The sequence below is a fragment of the Aulonocara stuartgranti genome (genome assembly GCF_965226115.1).
Source record: "Aulonocara stuartgranti genome assembly, chromosome: 6".
NCBI classification, from domain to species: Eukaryota; Metazoa; Chordata; class Actinopteri; order Cichliformes; family Cichlidae; genus Aulonocara; species Aulonocara stuartgranti.
In genome coordinates, this window is record NC_138944.1 from 36051275 (window position 1) to 36078496 (window position 27222).

General features: G+C 40.9%; 1 protein-coding gene across 1 annotated transcript in view; it reads right to left on the minus strand.

The window, feature by feature from the left end:
* Nucleotides 1–27222, minus strand: part of cacna1ab (calcium channel, voltage-dependent, P/Q type, alpha 1A subunit, b) — a 147694-nt gene that overhangs the window by 81181 nt on the left and 39291 nt on the right. Inside the window, exons 4-8 of the mRNA XM_082535931.1 lie at nucleotides 3561–3652; nucleotides 3066–3218; nucleotides 2468–2655; nucleotides 262–365; nucleotides 24–139 (exon numbers count right to left, since the gene is read on the minus strand). Of these exons, the coding sequence (XP_082392057.1) occupies nucleotides 24–139; nucleotides 262–365; nucleotides 2468–2655; nucleotides 3066–3218; nucleotides 3561–3652 (653 nt within the window). The remainder of the gene's footprint in view (nucleotides 1–23; nucleotides 140–261; nucleotides 366–2467; nucleotides 2656–3065; nucleotides 3219–3560; nucleotides 3653–27222) is intronic.

Sequence of the window (27222 nt, forward strand, 5' to 3'; positions counted from 1 at the left end):
TGTGAATGCGAGTGCGCACTGACCTGCTTTACAGATCCACTCAAGGTATCCGTTGAGCTCCCTCTCAATCTGCTGCTGTCTCCTCAGCTTGAGGAACTCGCTCCTGTTCTCCACTCGCTCCCTCTCTTTGGCAAATTCACTGTGGGAACATTTGTCATTTATTTTTTTTACTATTCATGGAACGAAAGTGCAAAACATAAATTATTGTGGGAAAAAAAACAAAGCTCAATTGTTTTTGTAAGACAAATGGCAGGCTTTTACCCTGAGAGTACACCCAGCACCAGGTTGAGCATGAAGAAGGAGCCGATGATGATGAGGGGGACGTAGTACATCCAATTAAAGTAACTGCCACTTACATCGTTACTCTGCAAGAAACACACGGCCACACATCGGTCATGCACTGTTGGTTTAACTTTCCTTTGCTTTTCTTCTGCAGAGAATGTCAACTACGTTTGTTCTAATAAGCCTTTCAACACTTTAGTCACTCTAGCACACAACTGTCAGATTTGATTCCTTTGTTCATTTTTGTGGAATGCTTCGGAGAGATGAGATCAAGGTTAACATGTACCAGAATGATGAGAGAAAGTGCACCACATCATCTGTCAAACATGGTGGCGTGGGCATTTATGTAATGCCAATGCCAGTGTGACTGTTCATACAAGTAGCACATTGAATTTTGAAATATTTGAGGCTAAACTCTTTGCTTAAACTCAGTCAGATGCTGCAAAACACAGAGATGGATAATGACCACTTCTAAACCAACCCTAAAGCTTCTCAAGGCAAAGAAAGGGGTATTCTTCAGTAGTTAAATCACTGATCTGACCCCAATCTGATCTAATAGATTAGATGTATCTCATAGATAGAACCTAACACAGCAGTCATTCCAAAAGTCAAGAGTGCTGTGGCCCATTTAAAACATCCCAATCTTAAATCTTCACTCTAATCAAACTACAAGATGAAGTGATGCACTTCCTTAAAATTTTTATTCAAGAAACCTAAACAACACAGGTTGTTGTCTATAAATTGCTAATGCAACCCAGTCTTATGCAAAGTGTTATTACCAAAACTTTGATGCAAGAACAGTAAATGCAGGTCAAAGTAATATCTCAAACTAACCCCCTCCTATTACCAGCTATAATTCACTTTTCATATAAATGAATAAATTCATACAGAAAAATTGTACCTGAACTACCTTCAATGCTCAACACCGCAGTTTGGGCATCACTGCAACAATGTATGCTTTTCAGTTACTAAAATCAAAACTGAAGGCAGCGAGAGCCACAAACAAGCAGCAATTGAAAGTAAAGTGGAAACGATTGTCCTCTGAGTATTATAAACTATACTAATATTTTAAAAATGTTTGCTTGTCCCATTACCTTTGAACCTCTGAAAACAGAGGACTGTATAGAAAATGTCTTTATACCTAAAGAGTACATTTTATTTTCATTCTTTTTTCTAAAATGAAAGCCAACACTTTACTCACATGCTGATTGTTTAATTTAAAATCCACTGTGGGTGGTGTACGGAGGCAAAACTAAGAAACATTTAGAAAGTATGTCCAAAGGTTTTTGGGTCTCCCTGTAATCCTCAGACACTGTGTGACTTACTTCTTTCACTCAACTCACAATAACATGAACCCGGCTGCTGGAGGATATTGTATTTCTTTTTGATAAACTATGAGCTAATAAGCTATGATTATAATCCACTGTTGGAGGGCTGCATCTATGCACTGGATTTTGTACTGCTGCTACAATGCTCAGTCCATCCTCTATTAAATTTTCATTGGTTTCCTCCCAACTGCTCGTGTGAGAGTGGAAGTCAGCCTTCATCCATCAGAAAAGATGTTAAATATAGAGCAAGACGGACCAGAATAGTGAGCGGAGGAGAAGAAAAAGAGAGCAGCTCCAAAAGCAGGAAAAGGACAGATGATGGATAAAGGAAGTCAAAGAGATAATGACAGAGTATACGGGATATGTCTTTTGGGCAAATAAATGGCATTTTGAATCAGATCTTTAAATACTTTATGCTTCGTTTGGATAATTGAAATTCAGCTCAACTCTAACCTCCAACCAATGTGGCAAGTCCAGTGTGCCTAAATACAAAAAAAGAGTAAAAATCACTTTACTGCTTTCACCAAATTTAAACCTCAAACTGCAGTTCCTTGAATGACCAGAGGCTTAAAAGTGAGTCAGTCTCTACCGGCTTCTATGTTAATACATTGGAGCCGTTTTAATGCATTTATCTGACAAATAACATGGTTTAGTCAATGGTCACGTTTCAGCAAATTTTCATTATGCCTAGAGGATTTTATTTATGGTATCACGAATTAGTAAATATTGGTGTTGGTGCAATGCACAAACCAGTGGGTACAGGTAACTGCTTTCCACAGTGAAAGCATGATGGTTCTCCCCAATCGCCTGATGTTCAGTTAAAAGAAAAAGGGTCTCGGGTGGCTAGTCAGACATACGTGGTACAGCATGTTTGTCCATCCCTCCATGGTGATGCACTGGAAGACGGTGAGCACGGCGAACAGAATGTTGTCGAATTGGGTGATCCCGTAGTTGGGTCCAATCCACCCTTCCCCACAGTGCGTGCCATTGGAGCACAGCCGGGATGGCGATGCAGTACCACACGGCCTGTCATCTGCAGTCTCATCTGATCACAGAGAGAAAGATACAGCTTCACTATAAAATAACTAAATAACCCCCATTTTGGGTGTCAGAAAGAAAAAAAATGCAGTGACTGGCTGTGTTCATCTGTTCAAGAGGCTAACAAATTCTGACAAAGTAACACGCTTTTTTCAGTGAGTTACACACATCATGTATTTTGAGTCTATGAACCCGGTCCTGTCCTATTCAAGTATTAAAACAAGCCACAAGGATAGCATAAAAATACCAGGACCCAAAAAACCAAAGCCTCCATCATTCATTTTATTATTTATTTGTTATTTTCCTAATGAACAGAAAACCTATGTACACCTGAAATGGGATGGGGCCACCACCCTTTCTGTTGGAACAAGTCACAAAGGCTCACCACACATTGGTTTTTTACCACTTTCTACTTACTTGTAACATCATCATAGCAAGTCTTGTGGAACTGTCCCATGTAAAACTCCAGGCCGATGATTGCAAACATGAGGATGGCCACAAATAAGAGGAGACCAATCTGCAGCAGGGGGATCATAGCCTTCATAATGGACTTGAGCACCACCTGCAGGCCTGGAGGATTCAGTGCAAGACACGCAAATAAATAATAGACATGGAATAGCTTGGGTGCTTTTTAGAACAAATCAAAAATAAAGTAGACAGTATGATACTAAGTGATAAATGTAAGGTCGATGTTGTTAAATGTCAGTCAGTAAATTAAGAGCAGTGAGGTTAGCTTGTCTAGTAGCTCCTCGATTGGCAACCACGTTGTAATGACAAAGAATATATAGAATATCAAAAAACATTGCAACTTGCAGTAAAATTTAGATTTGTTCAGATTTTATTCATTGGACTTGAATGTGACATGGTTGGTATGGAAGGATCTGAAATTAGCATCGAAGCAAAAACACTTACTTGGAATTCCAGACACCAGTTTTAAGGGTCGCAGCACCCTGACGGCTCGCAGTGTCCTCAGGTCAAACGTAGACCCCACTGACGACAAAATACTACAGAGAAAGAAACAAAATACATGAGATCGTCTCTGAAAGCAGTCAACACTATCATTTACACTCTCACCACTTTTTTAGGTACACCTAGCTTAAACCAGTTCTGCTCAAGGCAGCTTCAATGAATCCTCTCTTTGTGCAGGTCTCAAAACCGATTTTGCATTCTGAATATTCACAGAGGTTTGTAGTGAAATTTAAAGATGCAGTTACGATGTGTTGTTGTGCTCTGTTGTGCTATACTGACAAGGTACTTCAACTATTTTACCCATCAATGCTAGGCTAAGGGCTAAATAACAGAAAACGTCTCAGTTGAAAGCAAAAATAACAATCAGAAAACATAAAGACAACTATATGTTCACCTTAAACCAATATCTATGTGTGTGATGTGTTACTTCAGTAACAATATGTTTGCTGTTGGAAACTGCTGACACATTCTGTATCTGTTCTGACTGCTCTGTGTGTCTTTAATGTGTAGGTGTGTGTGTGTGAGAGAGAGAGAGCTCTGGCACAAAGTCAGCTGGAGAAGGAGCATGGAATTTTCCAACCTGTCTTGAACGTAGGCGGAAGGCAGGGTAGGTCCTATAGGAGGGGGAGGGAGGAAGTGTGGGGGCGTAGACAGGGGATGTACTGAGGAAGAGGAGTGAGATAGAGGGAAGGAGCGCACTGCATTGGCAGACATCTGATGCTTAAAAGTTTCACTTTCTTCTTTAAAGCTCAGTTAGTTCAAACAAGGATACTTTGAAATGATTTGCTTACTGTAACTGTCCACACATTAGCTACCAATGACAAGAAAGAGAAGCCCAGCTGTCGCACAGCCTCAGCATCATTCTCATTCACTAGCTGGCATTTTTGTGCATTTGTATGACTATCCTTTGACCACTGAAAAAACCTCATAATTCATATCTGGACTCATTTATTAGCTGCTTTCTCATAAATCAGCTTTTACATTGCCTGTAGTTGTAAGCAAGCTTTCCTATAGCACCATAATACATGACACCGTGGACCGGATTTGCTAACACAAACTGTGGTTGGTGGGTTTGGTGGTTCTGACCCTCTTGTATTTGTCACAAACTGATATACTAATGTTTGCGTTATTTCATATATGGGCCATGATTTCACAGCCTATGCAAAGACATTCAGAATGAAATCACAGAAGAAAAGAGAGAACAGGGGGATCATGATGATGAAATCGGACCTTATCCTGAAAATAATCAGGCCATACATGAACATCAGCACGTCTGATCCATGCATATACGTTAATAACTTTACATTTTTAAAGATTGCATTTAAAGGAAACCGTTATAATTTCAGGACCATGGACAGCTCATACGGTTTTCACTGTGATCTCATGAGCTGTGCATACATGGCTGTTTGTAGTGGTTGACCTACACAAATTCAAAACGTGAGATATAGATCACAGATACAAAAAAAAACCTGCATATTTTTTTTAATTTAATTTACTTAATTTTTTTCCTAAACAAATCCACCATAGTAAAGTTGTGGTGGCACTGTTAACACAACCAGTCTGAGAGTATAGAAATGAACCTTTGTCAGTCAGACATTTACGGTTTGTTCTGAAGATGGACGAGATGTAAGTTGTCTTAATACAAGAACAGAGCGTGATGTCAAAATACTGTAGCACAGTTCACAGTCCTACTTTGGGCACCTGTCAGTTACTGAACCCCGTTTCTATTTTTATGACTCTGTCTGCCACACTGCCTACGTTTAGCATACACATTTATATGGTTTTCTGATTACAATTAACGAGCAGCGCCTGTCCTGTTAGTAAATGACTTGCAGCTGAATATCATCTCTCAGTTTGCCTAATTGTGCTTAACTGCACGACTCTTGGAAGACTATGCATGCCATGTTGAAATGAACAGATTGTGCCTATCATTAGAACAGCACAACTTTTGCAAATCACACGCAAACCTAACCCCACCTATCAGCACTATGTGGAAATGGAGGTGCTCACACGCTATTTTGTCCCATCTTTATGTGCCGTATAAATGTATGCCCTAAATTAGAAAAAAAGCAATATTGTATTTTTTTAACCATGTGTGAGAAAGGCATGAGATTTAACAATAGGAGTAGCATTTAGCAGTCAGTCGTACCACCCTTTCTAAGAAACAGGAAGTGGACTGAAACAATGACAAAAGGGCTGCACAAATCAAATCTAAAACTTGCTAAATGTTGGCATCTGCCACCCTGCCATCCATCCATCCATTGCTTTTCCTGTTCCAGCCACTACCTTCTTAATCTCACTCCCTCCTCCACTTCTCCACAGGTTGGTTGCTAATTCCAGTAAGAGGTCATTTATTAACAGACACAGGGACAGCAGCCAATCCCCTCATTCTCTCAATGGCTTTTTAACTGCCACAGCTAAAGGCAATGCTGCAGATTTGAAAATACCTGACCTCAGCAAAATAAGCAAACGGCTTCAGTCTTCAATCACCGCGTTCATGAGAGCACTCAGAACATGAAGCAAGTGAAACAGCATGACGTTTACCGGTGGCTTGAGCTGATGTTTAACTACAGGTGATCAGAACAATTGTTTTAGGAATGTGCACACGCTGCATGGCTGCTGCTAGTGGCAGTTTAATAAGTTAACATCTACTTTTAAAGCATACTTAAACATTATCAAGTTTCATGGACAAAACAGATTTTGTCAATAATAAATGAACAAATGTTCTCGATGAGAACATCACGACGAGGTTCTAGTGAAAACAAACAGCTCAGAGCAGCTTGTTTAAGGGAGTCTACACTGAGATAGTTAGGTAGTTTAATAGTAACCTAAATGAATTTAAACCAGATCATTATAATCAGTGTAAACTGAACTTCCGTTTGCCCTTTTTTCTGCCTTGCTTAATTCATTTTTCTCATACACTTTCCCACAGCATGATATTATATAACACTGTAAACCTGACATACACCACATCCACTGAATAGGTTTGTTGTTCATGATTTAATCTATTGTGGATGACTTTCTGTTGGTTTTATGATCATATCGTTTTCTTTTTTGGCCTGCACAAATTACTGCTTACTCACTTGGAGCATTAAAGCTTAGGGGACATTTTTCTGGGCAGTTGGGTTTATGCCTGGATAAACAAATGGATGAGGTAAGAGAACAAAGGGTCTGTTTTGATATCATTAATCTGACTTTTCTGCTGTTCCGTCTCACTGTGTCTGTCATTTATTGCCTTGCCTTTCGCCCTCTGTTTATTTTTGTCCCACTTTTTTTCTCCTGTGACAATCAATTTAAGGTGAATCTAGAGCTCCAAAATTCATTCATGTGAGACGGCATCTACCGCTTTTGAAGACAATTCTAACACTGAGGATGCAGTCGCCACTGTCAAAGGATGAACCTGCCCACAGTGTATTGATGTGGCCAGTAGAGGGAGCAGAGAGTATGCTGCTGGTGGTGATAGATGGATGAAGTGGAAAGCGAAGTGCATGGAAGATTGCGAGAAGACACAGAGGAACAGCTATGGGTGACAAATCCCTAAGAGTTAAGTTGAAGGAGAGGAGGCAAACGTGAGGAGCAGAAGGCTGTGTAATCATGTTATACATGACCATTATGATCTTTTTAATTAGTATCACAACTTTTGCTTAAATCTTTCATGAAAAAAGGCACCAGTTAAACAAAGCTTTGATGCCACAATATTAATTTACGATTGAAAATCTGAATATTTTAATAGTCAAGACAGTTATTAAAATCTTTAGTAGGTGAATGCAAAGATAGGACTAAAACCAAAACTATTTTGAAGAAAAAGTTAAAACCAATACTCAAAATAATAAAAGAATAGCACCTGAATGGACCACCAACAGTAGGGTCCATTGTATATACCTAAACTAGGCTGGCGTCTTTGACGTTAGATTTATTCTTTAGTCAAGATTGGGATTAGAAAGTGATTTAACTAGCTCCTCAGTGAAGCCTGTGGCACGTTGGCATTTTGGTATTGTTTGCTAATGCTAACTGACATATTTCTGTCTCTGAATTTGTTTAAATGCTAATAACCATACACAATTAGTATGTTTTCTCAGACATGGATTACACTTAGTAGCATACAAAAAGAAAAAAAAAGCTCTCCACTAAAAAAAAGAAAAAGAAAAAAAGGTCATGGCCCTTAATTAGGCTTAAAGAAACAAGCTCTATATCTCTATTGCCCTAAAATCCAAATTAATTCAAATAAACTGGGAATATAGGCTACAAACACAGGGTATTACAAGGGAGATTTATCTTAAACTAGACGCTCCCTAATGAAATACAGACTGGGAAGAGGGAGACGAGGTATCCCTTAAGAGAGAGTAAGTGTGAGATAGAGTGAGCGGATTGAAAAAGAGTGATAGTCCTGTGTGTCAAAAGTGTGAGATTCAGCAGTAGAGACAAGCAGAGAGTCAATGAACCCCCAAAGAGAGAGCTGAAGAGACTCCAGAGAGAAAGACAGAGTGTTTCAGCTGCAGAGGGAGGAGGTGTTTGGACAGTGATGACAGAGGATCTCACTGCTGGGAAACACCTAGCTATCAACCTGCAAAGATGCACACACGCACACACACATGCATACACATACACGCACACACATATACAATTACATATGCTAACAGTGTGTTAGCTTTGCCTAAGTTCACCTGAACTCTATTGTCTTGTACAATATATGATAGAAATGATAGGACGCAAAAAAACACAAGACATCTGTGTAACAGATGCAAATGAATGAAGTGTTAAACAATGGCCTAGGTCCAAACATTAGTCAGATCTTTGGACAGGTTTAACTGTAATCAGCCTAATCACTATCTCCTAGCCTTCACCTTATTTAACTCAAATCGCTGAATTAGACCTCTCATTCATGTTTTTGTTGTTAATGTTGGCTGTGTATTGTTATTTCTATCAAGTCTGTGCTTTAGTTTAATAATTAAAAATCATTTAAAAGTATTTTAGTAATCATTTACGTAGCACTGAATCTATGCATTGCACCTACAGAATCTAAAGATGCGCCTAACCAAGCTCTACGGTCACGTGATAACTTACCACTCCACCCTTTTATCTAAATATACCTTTAGCTTAAAAAACACCCTGTAGGGTGCTCAAACTGAGGTTTCAAAATAGGCCTTTTCAAATGAACAGTAGCTACATGCGCCTTTCATAAAAGGTGGACGTAAATAAGATAAACACTAAACGTCACGAGTATCCCTTCCAGCGTTTAGTCATTATTTTGATGGCAGCAGGTTTAGAGGTTAACTGGAATGTCCTGTATAAGTATTGTAAGCCTGGTGTGCTGTTGTTTCAACATTATTTTAATCATGTAATTATAACTTGCATGTTAAAGATTGAATTCATTTCCCCAAATTTCTTTACAATTCACAGGTACTGTTCAGAGAATAACATGCGAACTATCCTAAGTATCAAAGTATCAAATCAAGGTCCAAGACCTGCTGCAACATGAGGCTTCTGTTTGCTGCTGTCCCGCCGAGGAACAGCGCTTTGATGATGATGATTGATGGCACTGATTAAGATCTCAGAGGTCACTCGCCACCTTCACTCTGCTCGGTCTATCCCTGTTCATGGCATTGCCATGGCAACTGGCAATTCCTCTCTTCACTTAGTCTCCACAGTTACCGACCTGCTCTCATTCATAAGCGTTGCCAGGGAAACGCAGCCCATGCTCATTGATGGAATCTTGGCATTGCCGCAGAAACAGGGATGGGAAGTGGGTCTCCCAGCGATTGATTTTCCAACCCCTCCAAACACCCGCATCTCCCACCCACATACACTTACACACATAACCCTCACCTACCCTGCTGCCCCTGCAGCTCCCCTGTTCTAACCACAGATCCTGAGCCTGCTGACAGGAACACAGCACACAATGCAAGAGCAGCTTCTTTGCATGCAGACTGATGCTTACCAGCGCATTGTTTTACTGCATGGAAACACAGACACACATATTAGACACGTGTGTGTGCATACACAATGCATGATCAGATGACAGTGATGAATGAAGCCCAGGTAGAATGGATGATCCACTTTCTCTGCTTCTGGTTTATTCTGAAATGGCTGTATTGTACAAACATCAGACATCCCACACACGCACACATAACATAGATGTTATTATTTATGCAAATGAAAACCGGCCAAACCTCTTTGTAGACTTGGATCTTGATTTCACTAATTGGTCTTCCTGTGAACAATTCTTAACCTTTTTGTTAGACACAGCTAAGAAGCAACTATTATTTCCATGAGATAAAACAGGAAAAATTATCCATACATCCATTACTTCTGATATTTTGTGCACGTATTTTAGAATTTTCAATGGTTACTTATAGGTCTTGCAGTTGAATTCAAGCCTTTACTAATTACCTTGGATGTGTACCAGTCTTGGCCAGAACTGGCAAAACCCCAAGCTGCAGTTTGAGCACAGGACTTTCTCTGATCATGTCTTTGTCTTAAGTGTTTGAGGTTTTTACAAAATACATCTAATTACCAAAATTTAAAAAATAAGACCCTACTTGTACTTATACAGAGGTTCTCTGTGTGGTTTCTACTGTTTCAATTGGATCCACCTTCTTAAGAATTTAGCTAGGCAAGCAGTTAACTAGCAAATGGGGCGTGATAACCTAAAGTGGTAGTTGCCATATCAACAGACTAGTATGTGTATGATGTTTCTTCTCGATTGGGCTGCGATATAACTGTAAGTTGCACACATAAAATAATGTGATTCACATTAAAATTAAGCCACTGTAACATGGACATGACAAAAACTTCAGTTCCTTTAATGGCTACTTGAGGCTGGTTTCAAAGGTGACCTGCCACAGCCTGCCATGCCAAACTTTGCATCAGTACAAAGCAGTACCTGATTAGCTGAGTTCTACAGAATGAAATCATACAGTAATTAATAAAGATAAATATGATATTACTTTAACAACCAAGCTTATTTTAACTGAATAATTAAAAAAATTATCCTAACTTGTCTGCCATTTTGGACCAGTGGAAGTTTAGGGTCAAAAGTCATAGAGGCAGAGACGAGTTGGCGACCAGTTTGTAACCAACGGTCACAGGTTAAAAAAACAAAAAACATTAAAAAACATTCTTGCAATTGATTAGGCCATTAGCCAGTTGCCCCAGTCACTTATTCTATTGAGTGTTCACTGGTGGTGACTTGCATTGACTTGGTGAAGTCAAGTATCCCAGAATGCATTTCATCTGAAACCCCACAGAAGAAATAATGGAAGAGAGCAGCTAAGGCTGTAAGCAAAGTTTTAAATATTACTGTTTCTGTGACACAGAAATATATTTTTTAAATATTTTCAGGGAAGAATGTAGATGTGTAAACTTCAAATATCTGCTCGATTTATTGCCTATTAGTGAAAGTGCTCCGAGGTTTCCAGAGATCAGGGAGGTTGAGACTCATCGTTTTCAAAAACCCTGTGTGCTTTTGCTACTCAGTAGAGGTTAAACACAAAACACGATTTATAAAGATAATTTCTAACGGTTTGTTTGGCTTATTTTAGTGTTTTATTTGTTCCCGATCAAATCAGTTAGGCTGAGATTAAAGTTAAGTTTCATAACTGCATTGTTTTATTTAACTTTAATGTCTCACTGGAGAGGTGTCAGTATATTTGGAATTGAATGTCTCACTTTATTCCCTGATGTACAAATGTGCTGTTCTTATTTTAACAGCTTATTCTGCATCAAATCTAACATTAAAGATATTTTAATCCAGGAGGAAAAAGCAGAAACATCTGGAGCAGCATGTTGATACGTGGACATCTTGAAGACTGCTCCCGAAATGATTAACTTGTGTTTTTAACATTTATTCTTTTCTTTTTTTCCCCCAAACACCAGCTGTCTACTGTTTTGGGTGTCGACTAAAATGAAAATAAAAGCATTCTCACATCAGACTTGATTTTTTTTATCCAATAATCATCTTGAGTCCAGACTGCCATGTGAAATACAAACTACCAAGAATGCAAGTACAGACTTGAGTATTGCGAAATGTCAATAGTGAAGCTGAAAAGTGCAACACAAACTGGAAATGGAGACTGCCTTCAAAATAAAGGTTGTGCCTTCTGAAATGTGTTGACCACAGTGCACAGTTTTACTGAAAACTTACAGTGTCAATACATGTGTGTATGTGATGCAGGCTCATACAGTTATCTGTATGTAGAAGCATACAATGTTAAATGTTATCAGCGTATACACAACACGGTCTGTGTGCAAAAGCCACGTGTGCTGCGTGTTTAAACACACACAGACAACATGAAAGAGCCTTGGACAGGTTCCAGCCAGTCACACGTGCATTAGCTGTGCTGTGTTTGTGTGCATGTGTATTTCTATGTAAATGAATTCCACATAGCCCATGTGTGCCTTGTGTGGAAATAGTGTAGGAGTGCCATGTGTCATCACAGTGTGAACTCCTGTCCCCTTAGTGTCTCCCACTGAGCCCTCAACCATTAAACCCTCCACACATATTCACACATGTACTGGACAATATACACATATACATATTTAAGGGATGTGTTTGAACCTAATGTAACAGATATTCAAATTGCATCATGTGTCTCATAAATCCAATAAATGCTGCTTTCATTGATACTAATCTAAACTTAGAGCGCTAATTCTTTGTTTTTCTTTTAAAAGCTTTTCTAATGTATTTAGTAGTAAAGAAAGATTCTTTAAAAAGACATGTCAGAGAGTTTTCCTCAGTTCTTCTGTGAATTAAAGCCATCTTAATTGTTTCAATGGCTTCATTTAAACCCAGAATGATTCAATGTTTTCGGCTGAAGTGATTGGTGGTGCTGTCATGATCATCATGATTCCTACCTAACTGGGTTATGATAGCATGAAGCCAAACATCTTAATTATCCTAAAGCTTTTGCACAGTACTGTATGTGGGCCAAATGCATTATTACAAATAATACATTTCCTCAGTGTACTTTTAGGGACAAACAATAACTTGTGCTCTGGTTGTTTATAATTAATTAGTTTTCTGCAATTACTTTATGTTTAGAAGCTAGAAATGTGGCCTCATATTTAGGAAAATACAATCCAGATTGGCTGAATGGACACAAGCTTTTTGTAAGTAGAAGCAATATCACAATATACAATAATAATGCTGCATTACAACCTAAGGGTTAGCCAGTGCTTCCAATGAATTCCAACAGATAATGAAGAATAAACAATGAGATGACTGAGCATGTTTTGTAGCGTGCTGTTCATTTCAAATTTGTTTGTGGAACAGTCATGATGCAGTACAGCATTTATATTTTCAATCAAACAACTGGTTTGTTTTTTACTCATTTCATTCTTCTCTGTGTTTGTCCACTCCTCTCCGTCTCCTCATAGCTGAAGCTTTCATTGGCAGCAGCAGGACAGAAGCACTCATTCTCACCACATTCTCCACCCTCATCACCCCCTTCCTCTTGCTTTCCCTCGGTTAATTTTCTCACTCTAGCGTTATTGCTGATCTCAGCAGACTACTAACACTCAGCTGATGGACTCTCTGTCCATCCTTCTATCCCCACCCAAACTCACTCCTTCCCACCACCTTTCCTCCGTTCTCTTCAGTTTTTTTTTCCTCTCTCCTCCTTTTTTCTACTTTAACTTCACGTATATAGGAAGGAAAAGGACAAATTGAGGAGGTCATAAAGAGGAATGAATCATTCTTTCCCCTGGTCACCTGTGTTTTATTAAAATGTATGCTGTGCTTTTCTGACCCGTCTGGCCAACTTAATGGCTGGTTTTCAAGTAATTAGGAGAGGCAATTTTCTTATATCGGTGGGCAGTATTCTTTTAATGAATACTTTGAACATTTGCAGAATATTTTCTTTAGTAGGTACAAAAGGTGCTTCCATTTCCAGGAGTAGTTGTGTCACTAGAAGTTTAACTTTCCGATATGTTGTATTTTTAAATTTTCTAATTTTCTGTGTAATCTAATTGTCAAGTAGAGTCACTGGTTGTCAGTTCTTCTGCAACCTTCATTTCATTCCTCTGTCCTTTAATTATATTGGGACATGCCTGTTGCCTTTCTCCTCCTCACACAATCTTTCCCATGGCTCTAATCTTCGGTTTTTCCATTCACCTCTCTCCCTTGTTCCCTCGATCTCTGCCGGACCGGCTGATTTGCCCACCTGTTCCTCCGTCTCTTGCCAGCATGACTGCTGGACTTCACAAGGACACGACGTCTGGACTTCTCTGTCCTTGTTAGCGTGTGTCTTTCCTTTCAGTGTGTTGTTGGACACTTGTGTGCATGTAATGTTCTTGAACGTTTGTGTTTACAGCATGTTTGATTTCTGGAGTTTTTGCAGCCAAAATTCCCAACATGTATAATCATGCTGCCCACTGTGAATTGCCTGACTCTAATTCACTCCATCCATCAAGGTTCATCAATATCATTGCATTTGCATGACTATATACAGTGTGAAAGGATGGGTTGTAACCAAGTTGCAAAGAAAGAAAAAAAGTATCACAGTTTTGCAGCAAGTCTGTCAGACAAAACCAGCAAATTATCCACTCAAAATGACATCAATATTAGAACTTATAATATGACACTGCCAATGCATAAACAACGTACAGAGATGCAAAACTGCGTCGCTGGCTAGGAGTCCGAACTAGATCCAATGACAGTTGCCCAGATAGCACCCAGAAGTCCTGCAGGGAGCATGTCCCTTGAATTTTGAACATTCACCAGGTTGTGCACGTGGAGTCATCCCAGAAGGTTAGACAACTAACAGGAAGTTCTACTGTAGGACATCTGAGGAAGAGCGTTTAGTTTTTGAAACTTACATCAAATTCTGTCAAATACAAAAAACTTTCTGTTTCTTTGAGAATACAATGTCTAAGCTAACTGTGCAGCTGACAGCTTTTAGTGAGGATAACATTATCTGTTCAAAAAGCCATTAGCCTGATATTGGTACATCAACACAATCGTTATTCACCATTCACCCTAATCCATCTCTGGTTATTGCCCTACAATTGGCCAGTCTAGTCCAAAATAAAGTTCAAGTTGAAGGGTTATCATCTTGAAGCAGCAGTGGAGATCAGAGGCAACTGCAAGTTGGTACACAGCTGACAGCCGTGTTTAACAACTGTTAGAATTCATATCATGGTAAGAACCAGCTAAGCAAAGAGAAACAACAGTCCATCATTATTTTAAGAACTGAAGGTCAGTCAGTCCAGAAAATTGCTAAAACTTTGATTGTGTCCACAAGTGCAGTTGCAAAAAATGTTGTGCTACAACAAAACTGGTGAGCATGAGGACCGCCCCAGGAAAGGAAGACCAAGAGTCACCTCTGCTGCTCAGGATAAATTCATCTGAATCACCAGCCTCAGAAATTGCAAGTTAACAGCCACTCAGATTAGAGCCAAAATAAATGCCACACAGTTCCAGTAACAGACACATCTCTACATCAGCTGTTCAGAGGAGACTGTGTGAATCAGGACTTTATGGTCAAAAAGCTGCTAAGAAATCTAAGGAAACACAACAAGCAGAAGAGATTTGTTTGGGCCAAGAAACACAAGGAGTGGACATTAGACCAGTGGAATCTGTGCTTTGGTCTGATGAGTCCAAATTTGAGATCTTTGGTTCCACCTGTGTCTTTGTGCGATGCAGAAAAGGTGAATGGATGGTCTCTACATGCATGGTTCTCACCGTAAAGCATGGGGAAGGAGGTGTGATGGTGTGGGGGTGCTTTGCTGGTGACATGTTGGGGATTTATTCAAAGCTCAAGGCACACTGAACCAGCATGGCTACCACAGCATCCTGCAGCCACATGCCATCCCATCTGGTTTGCGTTTAGTTGGACCATGATTTATTTTTCAACAGGACAATGACCCCAAACACACCTCCAGGCTGTGTAAGGGCTACTTGACAAAGAAGGAGAGTGATGGTGTGCTGCGTCAGATGGCCTGGCCTCCACAGTCACCTGACCTAAACCCAATCCAGACGATTTTGGAAGAAATGGATGCAGAGTGAAGACAAAAGGGCCAACAAGTGCTCAGCGTCTCTGCGAACTCCTTCAAGACTGTTGGAAAACCATTTCAGGTGACTACCTCATGAAGCTCATCAAGAGTGTGCAAAGCAGTGATCAAAGCAAAGAAGAATCTAAAATATAAAAGATGTTTTGAGTTATTTCACACTTTGTTTACTACATAATTCCATATGAGTTCAGTCATAGTTTTGATGCCTTCACTGAGAATCTACAATGTAAATAGTCATGAAAATAAAGAAGAACCTTTCAGTTTTAATATGATTAAATCACATCAGAGTAAGGAAATGATAAAAAACACGCTGTTAAGAATTACTGTACACAAATTGCTGCAAAGGTGTGAGAACGATTGCCATAAGAGGTCACCTAAAATATTTGATACTGTGATGGAGAAAATCTCAGTGTGATCAGAGGTCAGAGGTCAGAGAGAGTGATTGCATATCTTGGAAAAGGACACTTTAAGGCTAAAGAATTCGGGACAGACATGCTTGTTAACTCTGTGTGTATGATAAACGACAATTACTGGCTTACCTTTAACACTCTGCTGCCCTCACATTGTGTGTCTGTGGGTGTGTGTTTCTGTCTGTAACTCTATTTTTGTTCACGAGGGTGTGTGGGTGAACACAAAGCACTGCACACTGAAGCAGCAGCTTTGTTTGAAAGACTACTTCATTGTGCAGTTGTATGGTAAATGGCAGGCTGATCAGTAGTGTTTTCCTCAAACCACAAAAACAGATTTTAATACAGCTCTATTGTGCATTTACCAAGAAGGCAGACCCAAAACTGCTCTCCAGAGTGGCACTTAAAATAAGATTGTTTCTCCACCCCAATAGCACGTCCCTTAAGAACCACCTGTCCACCCTATTTTCTTCCACCTACTTCAATATTGGTTTATTTATTGCTTTAAACCAGAAGCCAATGCTGCTGTTTTTCCAGTGAATACAGTCAAGCTCATAATGTAACTCAATGCCATTACTTTTGAACAAGAACAGCTGAGTGAGTATCATCAGATATGTGGCCACTACAATCACTGTACAACCTTACATCTATTTTTTGTCCTTCTTGTTCTGTGGGTTGCGGCAGATAAGCTGCAGGGGACAGAGCTTGAGGGTATGGGAGAACGTATAGGGGAGAGATGAGCCTGTAAATGACTGCAGACCAATAATGATAATGGAAGTGGTGGCAACAAGACAACTTTCAAAAAGTACGCGCTCCGTCTCTGACCTCGTTTTTCTCTCCTTGTTGGACTTAAATTCCTCTCTCAGTTGTTAATGCAGTTGTTCTGTACCCACTGTGACACCCCTGTGTACCGCTTCTTAATATTTGATTACATTTTGATTTGCTGCTGTAATGTTACTGTAATGTGGCATGCTTCACATCAAAGTTAGCCAGCATTACATGCACACAGAAGGAGCTATTCATAACTCGTAGGGCCTGAGTCGATACGGCCGAGAACCATTTTTATGAAGACTGGTTTCATCTCATCTGTCCTGTTTCTGACACAAAAGTGAGCTCAGCTTTCCCTGCAGTGAGTCAGAGTTTTCTGTTACTCTCCGTCTTGGGTTCTGAGGTAATTTGGTGTCACTGCCAAATACACCAGTGACTCAATAGAGCATCTTTACCTACTGAGATGGGGAGAAATGCTCCAAACCTCTCAGATTCTATTTCTCAAATGTACAGTGTGTTCTTGCACATTTTTAAGAGAAAGAGCAAGACGGTTTTAATCTTAAGCATGGTATGCTAAATTGGGAGCTTTAATAGCAGGGACAATCGTTTATAGTTTACTTAATGATGTTTAATTTTGCTGTATTCAAGAGCAGCACATAGCCTTTTCAGTGATTTGTAGATCCAACATACACTGCTCAAAAAAGAATAAATAAATAAATAAATAAAAGAACATCCAGCATAGCATCAAGTCAGTTAAACTTGTGGGCTAAACTTGATCTGGTCAGTTAAGTAGCAGAGGGGATTGTTAATCAGTTTCAGCTGTTTTGAGGTTCATGAAGTTAACAACAGCTGCACTAAAGGGGCAACAATGAGACAACCCCCAAAACAGGAATGGTTTCACAGGTGGAGGACACTGAGATTTTCTCTCTTCTCATCTTCTGACTTCCTTTCACTAATTTTGCATTTGGTTAGGGTCAATGTCACTGCTGGTAACATGAGGTGATACTTGGATCCTACATAGGTTGCACAGGTAGTTCAGCTCCTTCAAAATGGCACATCAATGGGTCCCTGTGTTGAGGTGTGGTCGGCGGTGCCGTGCGGACGCACCTGCATGTGCGGCTGGTAGCTTGTGAGCTGCAGCCGCAGTAAATAAAATGGCTCAAAACAACACACCCGCATATCTCAATCACACCACAGTGCCATTGCCAGAAGGTCTGTTGTCTCCCAGCACAGTCTCAAGAGCATGGAGGAGATTCCATAGAGGAGAGCAGGACAGAGACCAGAACCAAGGAGGAACAGGATGAGCACTGCCAAAGCTACAAAATGACCACCAGCAGGCCATTATTGTTAATGTCTCTGATAAAACAATCAGAAACAGACTTCATGAGGGTGGCTTGAGCATCTTACATCCTCTAGTGGGCTCTGTGCTCACTGCCTGGCACAGCGGAGCTTGATTGGCAGCTCCACCACTGGCACCGTGCTTTTCACAGATAAGAACAGGTTCACCCTGAGCACATGTGACAGACGTGAAAGAGTCTGGAGAAGCCGTGGAGAATGTCATGCTGCCTGTAACATCGTTCAGCATGTATGGTTTGGTGGTAGGTCAGTGATGGTCTGGGGACACACAGACATCTACAGGCTAGGCAACAGCAGGCATCAGGATGAAGTCCTTGGACTCATTGTCAAACTCTACACTGGCGCACTGGGTCCTGGGTTCCTCCTGGTAACAATGCAGGCAATTGCCGGATGATAAATTAATTGATACCATTGACTAGCCCGCACACTTGCCTGACCTAAATCCAATAGGCAATGCGTTTCAGTCCATCTGATACCACCAGATTGCATCTCATACTCTCCAGGAGCTCAGTGATTCCCTGGTCCATATCTGGAAGGAGATCCCCCAGGACACCATCCGTCATCTCATTAGGAGAATGCCCCGATGTTGTCAGACATCAAACACGTGGAGGTCATACAAAGTACTGAGTACCATTTTCAGTTCCTGCAATAAAATTTTGGCAAAATGGACTAGCTTGCTGCTCATTTCATCACTTCTGTCTTTGAATTCAGCCTTTTGTAGGTCAATCAAATGATGTGGCATCCTTTCATTGCATTACCTGACCCATATCAATATAGATATGGGTCAGGTAATGCACGATTTGTTTTACACCATTGAGATGTGATGTTTTTCCAAAATGTTCATGTCTATTTTGTGGTTTTAATCATATGTTTACGCTGTAGATAGGTAAACTCATTTAACTCTCTGTTTGTCATGATAACAGTATAGCATCATTAGCATGATTGTACATTTCTGCACTGGTGTCTATTTGTCTATTTCTCTGACAGAGAAAAGGATTATGGGAATTTAACAAATGCCTAGTTGACTGGGTACTGCTTAAGCAGGAAAGGGAATGGTCATAGCTCACTTCACAAAGAAGAGAACGAAGTTCACATCATTCAAAAAAAGATCAAAGAAGCACAGTTGAGCAGCTGAGAATCACAAACAGGGGATAGTTTTGTCTTTGTCATCACCCAATCGCTTCATTTTGGTGTAAATAAGTTCTTTGCATATTACGGTTTCTGTCTTCTTTGTGGTAAAGTTAAAGAACCAGCAAGACCACAAACATGAACAAGACATTACCAGTTATTCCACAAATGCTTAACAATGCCTCAGGTGGCACTAGACAGCAACAGAATGTAAAAGCTCTGTACAGTAACTCGCTGATCTCTACAACTGTCAGTAGTACACTGTAAACCAGGTATTAGTACCTGTGCTGCTGCAACATCAGGTTCTAGTTCTAGTTCTTAGTGTTTTTCTAAATCCAGCCAAAATTGCAACAAATTACAGAAAGAGGTTCTGTAGGAAAAAGAAACAAAAGAAAATGTTGTTTTCTTATGCTAGCCCCTTCCATGGCTACAGATGTTAGTGGTGTCAAGTTTTGTCCCTTTTGTGACGTACCAGTGCCAGTTGTTTTATCAGTGGGAATGCCAGCTAGTTCTAGAGTCGGTGCCCTGTCCTTGTAAAAAGAGGTATAAGCTATGACGTATGCAATTTAATAAAAGATAAATCCGTAACAATAACTTTGCCTTATAATGAAAGCCAATGAGACTGCACATGCAAAAAAATATACCTGGCTGAAGAATGAGCGAGGTTTATATTTAACACTGTCTCTGTGACCATCCATTAGGAGAATCACAGGGGCATATATGGTGTCCTCTCATTGACTGACTGGCCCAGACTCTACTATAAATGATTAAATTACTTTGTGACGTCACAGTACTAAAAATCAATGGACTGTCATCCTTGAATACTAAATACACTAGTCACTGTGTGTGTGTGTGTGTGTGTGTGTGTGTGTGTGTGTGTGTGTGTGTGTGCGCGCTCCTGCTCCTCTTTTCTTCCTCTCATTAATTCTTGTCCTCATCAAGTATCTGTCTCACCAGTGTGTTCGCCAAGAATGAAGTCAGCACACGTGCATGAACACAGGCAGACACACACACTTCACGACACAGTGGCAGAAGCCTTCTCAGTCACGACTCACACAGCACAAGCACACACTCTCCCAGAAACCAATAGAGGAGATAAAAAGTGAGAAAGAAAGAGAGTGACAGTAGTAACACTAAAAATTGAAACTAAACTACAGGGAGTGCAGAGTTATTAGGCAAATGAGTGTTTTGTCCACATCATCCTCTTCATGCATGTTGTCTTACTCCAAGCTGTATAGGCTCGAAAGCCTACTACCAATTAAGCATATTAAGTGATGTGCATCTCTGTAATGAGAAGGTGTGCATAATTATTAGGCAACATCCTTTCCTTTGGCAAAATGGGTCAAAAGAAGGACTTGACAGGCTCAGAAAAGTCAAAAATAGTGAGATATCTTGCAGAGGGATGCAGCAGTCTCAAAATTGCAAAGCTTCTGAAGCGTGATCATCGAACAATCAAGCGTTTCATTCAAACATCAACAGGGTCGCAAGAAGCGTGTGGAAAAACCAAGGTGCAAAATAACTGCCCATGAACTGAGAAAAGTCAAGCGTGCAGCTGCCAAGATGCCACTTGCCACCAGTTTGGCCATATTTCAGAGCTGCAACATCACTGGAGTGCCCAAAAGCACAAGGTGTGCAATACTCAGAGACATGGCCAAGGTAAGAAAGGCTGAAAGACAACCACCACTGAACAAGACACACAAGCTGAAACGTCAAGACTGGGCCAAGAAATATCTCAAGACTGGTTTTTCTAAGGTTTTATGGACTGATGAAATGAGAGTGAGTCTTGATGGGCCAGATGGATGGGCCCGTGGCTGGATTGGTAAAGGGCAGAGAGCTCCAGTCCGACTCAGACGCCAGCAAGGTGGAGGTGGAGTACTGGTTTGGGCTGGTATCATCAAAGATGAGCTTGTGGGGCCTTTTCGGGTTGAGGATGGAGTCAAGCTCAACTCCCAGTCCTACTGCCAGTTTCTGGAAGACACCTTCTTCAAGCAGTGGTACAGGAAGAAGTCTGCATCTTTCAAGAAAAACATGATTTTCATGCAGGACAATGCTCCATCACACGCGTCCAAGTACTCCACAGCGTGGCTGGCAAGAAAGGGTATAAAAGAAGAAAAACTAATGACATGGCCTCCTTGTTCACCTGATCTGAACCCCATTGAGAACCTGTGGTCCATCATCAAATGTGAGATTTACAAGGAGGGAAAACAGTACACCTCTCTGAACAGTGTCTGGGAGGCTGTGGTTGCTGCTGCACGCAATGTTGATGGTGAACAGATCAAAACACTGACAGAATCCATGGATGGCAGGCTTTTGAGTGTCCTTGCAAAGAAAGGTGGCTATATTGGTCGCTGATTTGTTTTTGTTTTGTTTTTGAATGTCAGAAATGTATATTTGTGAATGTGGAGATGTTATATTGGTTTCACTGGTAAAAATAAATAATTGAAATGGGTATATATTTGTTTTTTGTTAAGTTGCCTAATAATTATGCACAGTAATAGTCACCTGCACACACAGATATCCCCCTAAAATAGCTAAAACTAAAAACAAACTAAAAACTACTTCCAAAAACATTCAGCTTTGATATTAATGAGTTTTTTGGGTTCATTGAGAACATGGTTGTTGTTCAATAATAAAATTATTCCTCAGAAATACAACTTGCCTAATAATTCTGCACTCCCTGTAAAAGTCTGAAGCCTTATTTGTGTACCCCAGATGCTGCACTGTGTGTTACATGAGTTAATATTGCATTGTTGGATGAGCTGGATTTATTAAAGCCAAAAATACTGGCCACTGCACAGTGAAGGTAACCGCCATAATGTTAGAACAACTTACTAGTTATCTTTCCTGCAAAATTTCAATATTGGCCTGGCATTGATGAGCACTGAAGAAAAAGTGAAGAAAATGATGTAAAATGGACAGGGTTCATCTTCTGGGCACGATGAGAGACACTTTTAGACATTTAGTAGTTTATATGGTTTACTGTATTTACATTTTGTGTATTTATAGTGATATACATGCTTTATTTTAGACAATAATATGAATATTCTTCATGTACAGTGTTCCCTCATTTATCGTGGGAGTTATGTTCCAAAAATAACCTGCGACAGGTGAAATCTGCGAAGTAGCCAACTTTATTTTTTAAAATTATTATAGATGCTTTAACCTCCTAAGACCCGAACTCTTCCACAGTATGCATTTTTAATTTCTCTTTGATATTTGGGCATACTGGGGCCCAATGAATGTAAAAACAAAGAATTACCAGATTTTTTTTTAACCTTATTTTTGTTTTTAAGAAAAATATTCGTTTAAAATTTTGATAGAACAGTAGCAGTATAATGTCCTCGTAAGTGGATATCAGGCCCTTGTAGAGCAAAATTGAGTATTTTGGTCTAAATAACCCAAAATGTGATGTCCACATATGTGGACGCCAGGTCCTAGGAGGTTAAGGCTGTAAAATCCCTCACTACACACTTTATACACTTTTCTCAGACATGCATCGACATTTTCACTTTCACACACTGCAAAACGTTTTGTCGACATTGTTGTGTTTGTTGGGAAGAAAACTTACAAACACACAGTGCAGCACTTCAGAGTCACACTGCTAGTGATCGAAGATTTATGTAAATTTGACAAGCTGGATGCATTCTGTACTGTACAGGAGACACAGCACGGCATTGATTGAAAGTGGTCTACAGCCAATCAGGATGCAGAACACAATGCGCTGTGTTCTGCATCCCAAAAAAAAAAGCATGCAAAATTGCATATTAAAAAAATTGCATATAAAAGAAATCAGCAAAACAGTGAGGCTGCGAAATGTGAACCGCGTTATAGCGAGGGACAACTAGACCTTCATGTATAAAGGGGAACTGCTACCTGTGAGAGACTTACATGTACTGCTGTGAGGTTTCTTATGTAAGGCTAAGTGACCTCACCTGAATGATTGAAAACAACTGTCCAATACAGCGTATAGACACTTTGATTTTTCTTTTAATAATTACTTTTGTCAAATATAATATTCAATATTCAGCACCTCCAAATCTGAGGCCATGGTCCTCAGCCGGAAAAGGGTGGAGTGCCCACTCCGGGTCAGAGACGAGACCCTGCCCCAAGTGGAGGAGTTTAAGTATCTCGGGGTCTTGATGATGGGAGAAGTCTGCAGTGATGCTGTACCGGTCCGTTGTGGTGAAGAGAGAGCTGAGCGTAAAAGCGAAGCTCTCAATTTACCGGTCGATCTACGTCCCTACCCTCACCTATGGTCACGAGCTGTGGGTAGTGACCGAAAGAATGAGATCACGAATACAAGTGGCGGAAATGAGCTTCCTCTGACAGATGGCAAGCCTCTCCCTTAGAGATAGGGTGAGAAGTTCGGCCATTCGGGAGGGGCTCAGTATAGAGCCGCTGTTCCTCCACATCGAAAGGAGCTAGTTGAGGTGGTTCGGACATCTGACAAGGGCGCCTCCTGGGCGAGGTTTTCCGGGCATGTCCCACCGGGAGGAGGCCCCGGGGCAGACCCAGGACACGCTGGAGAGATTATATCTCTCGGCTGGCCTGGGAACGCCTTGGTATTCCCCCGGATAAGCTGGAGGAGGTGGCTGGGGAGAGGGAGGTCTGGGCTTCTCTGCTTGGGCTGCTGCCCCCGCAACCCGGCCTCGGATAAGCGGAAGAAGATGGATGGATGGATAATATTCAATATGCATCTATATTCTTAAATATCAATATTCACAGAATAGGACATTTAATCTTAGTTCATCTAAGACCAGTCAGATCAGCCTGGAGGCTGCTTAATGACTACCTGGCAACTATTAGTTGCTAGGGAAAAATTAGTATTCCCCAACTGGCTGGTCAGTGGTTGTAGGTGGCTTTTGGCGGTTGGGGAAATCAGTCACAAAGAGGTGCATGGTGCAGTGTTAAACATTGTAAAACCTTGTAGATCCTCTTGTAGATCTGATGTTATTTTTGATCACAGACATGTGACTTCTTTGATATCTCACTGGCATCTTTGTTGGTCCAGATATCAGCAATGGTAGTACCAGGCCTCAGTCACACAGGCCTAGAAACCAGGTGGTGACCAGTAGCTAGAGAAAATAGAAATTCAAGACTTTGCTGCGGTGTATTACTCGTGATTCAATGACAAATTTACGTGTTTTGCAATAAATTGAAAATAAGACAGTGGTCAGAACTCCTGAGGTAGCACTGATACACTGTACAAAAGGGAAGACCACATCTTAACCCTAAAATCGCACAGATATAGCGTTCACACATAGGAAGACTACAGAAGGTTGATTTCAGAGTAAAATATACATAGTGGTTTGAAGTATGATTGCACTTGGCAATATAGGCCAAGCATAGTAATTGTGCGTAATTGTGTGTGTCTACATACAGTGTCTATGTGTGTGTATGCACCATAAGCTACAAGCAGAGTGTGTTATATAGGCTGTGGCGAGTGATTGATCGTAGGGAGCAGGGAAAAGCAGGTTACTGCAGCGCTTACACACACACATTCATTCCCTCTCTCAGCGCGCTCCTCTTGGCATTTCTCCTTTCCCTCTCTCTTTCTCCCCCCTCCCCCCTTGTTCCATCTCCATCTTTGACTTCCCTCCTCCTCCCATTTCTCTTCCAAACCTCTCTCTCATTCTCCATACATCACTTTCACTGCCGCTGTCCCCCCAGCCATCACTTTTCCTTGCTTCCTGTGGTCTCCCTCCTCTTGCTCTAAACTCTTCTCTGCTCTCCATCCTTCTCACGCGTTCTTTAACAGCCAAGCCCATCTTGTATTCTTTTTCTGTCCTGTTATCCAGAGCCCAGGGGAATAGAGAAACAATGTCACGTGTCTTCTACTTCCACCTCCTCCTCCTTTTTCCCTCCCTCTGCTCTCTAGCTGCAGTAGTACTCTACTGCTACTCTGGCAAGGGGCTTCATTGCTCTCAGAGGACTCACTCTGCTTCTCTCGCTCTACCCATATCTACATCTATCCATTTACTGCATCTATCCATCCATCCACACAGAATGCTGCAGGACGTGTTGAATTTCAGTGACTGCAGTTTAAAGCTGTATTTAAAGTTGAATGTAAACATGGCAGCTATGAAGCACTAGCCGTTGGTTCCGTTATGATGTGAGATGGCACTTGGATGTAAAAAGCGATTATGTGCATACTCAGCTAATGATTTTAAAGTAAAACCCTTCTTTGATTAATCTGAGACATCTGAATGTGTCAGCTTCATGTCTGAATGGGCACCCTGGTAACCTTTTCATAAATGGAACAGCAGGTTCATTTATGTATCACTTTCAACACAACACAATTCTGAATGTATGCAATCACATTAAAAGATAGGCAGGCACACGGTTGCTCTATGTTTTCCCTGGATCTCAAATTGCTCATTTCACTAACGTGACAACAATTCAAAGTAATCCAAAACAAGCCAAAAAATCACTTTCTTTTACATTGTGTTGTTCCCCACCCACTTAGTGCTACAACTTTACAATTATTAAAATATTTATCCTCTTAGCATATTAAAAGGTGTTATAAAAAGGGCAAAATGTTTTCACAAATTACTGAAGCTACTGATGTCACCTGCGATCAGGTTGTGATTTGTGAAAACAAAATAAAAAAACCCTCTAAAAAACAGTTTGACCAGGCTTGAAACTTAACCTAAATATTTATCGGCTTTGGCTGCAAGGTGATTGATGCCTGTTGCAGTGGTAATTTCTGAACCAAATGGTAGACATCGGAGGTGAAGGGAGCCATCAAGCTGAAGGAGTCCTATCAGCTTGGTTATTTTGTGGGACTTACAGGTACTGACAGGTCAAGCAGAGTGTGGGTATGGTAGCTGAAGTAAAAACATGTGTGGGAGGGCACTGAGACCACAGAACAAGAGAATCTAGCAAACTGTCAGGTGACTCTGGTGGAAGGAGCAAGGATCTCCACAATTCTCCACAAAATTCTGCTTTAGTAGAGGAAGCAGACTCTGGGGACGACTGGCACGACCCATCCATCACTTGGGTTGAGGTCACTGAGGTATTTCAACAATCCTTTGGTGGTAGGGGTGGATGAGGTTTCCCCTGAATTCTTTAAAGTTATGGATGTTGTAGAGCTGTCTTGGTTGACACACCTCAGCAACATAACAATGACATGGTGCCTTTGGACTGGCAGACTGGGGTGGTGTTTCCGATCTATATTGCTGGCCATAGTAAGACTCAGTTCTGGTGGGTGTTGGACTTTGCCAGGGCTGCCCAAAAATTGTGTTCATTTCTAGGCGCAGCCAGGTGGCAGAAGGCTTCCACTTTAGTGGCCTAAGGATTTTGTCTCAGATTTTTGCAGATAACATAATTCTGTTGGCTTCATCAGATGGTGGCTTTCAGCTTACACTGGAGTGTTTTGCAGCCAAGTGTGAAGCAGCAGGAATGAGAATCTGTCCGAGGCCATCATCCTCAGCTGGAAAATGTGGTGTACCCCACTCCGGGTCAGGGATGAGTTGCTGTTGCTTACCAAAGTGGAGGACTCCATGTATCTCGGAGTCTTGTTCAAAAATGACGGGCAAGTGGATTGGGGGATTGACAGTTGGATTAGTGCAGCATCTGGAATGATGCTGACACTGTACCAGGCTGTCATGGTGAAGAGAGAGCTGATCATATAAGGAAAGCTGGTGATTTACTGGTCGATCTATGTCCCTACCCTTACCTACGGTCACATGGTTTGGGTAATGACCAAAAGAATACTGTTGTGGATAAATCAAGAGAAATTTGTTTTCTCTGAAGGTTGGCTGGACTCAGCCTTAGCGATACGATGAGACGTTCAGTTATTAGGAAGGAACTCAGAGTAGAGCTGCTACTCCCTGCACATCAAAAGGAGACAGTTGAGGTGGTTCGAACATCTGATTAGGATGCCACCAAGGTGCCTCCTGGGTTAGGGGTTCTGGGTATGGCCTATTAGGAGGATA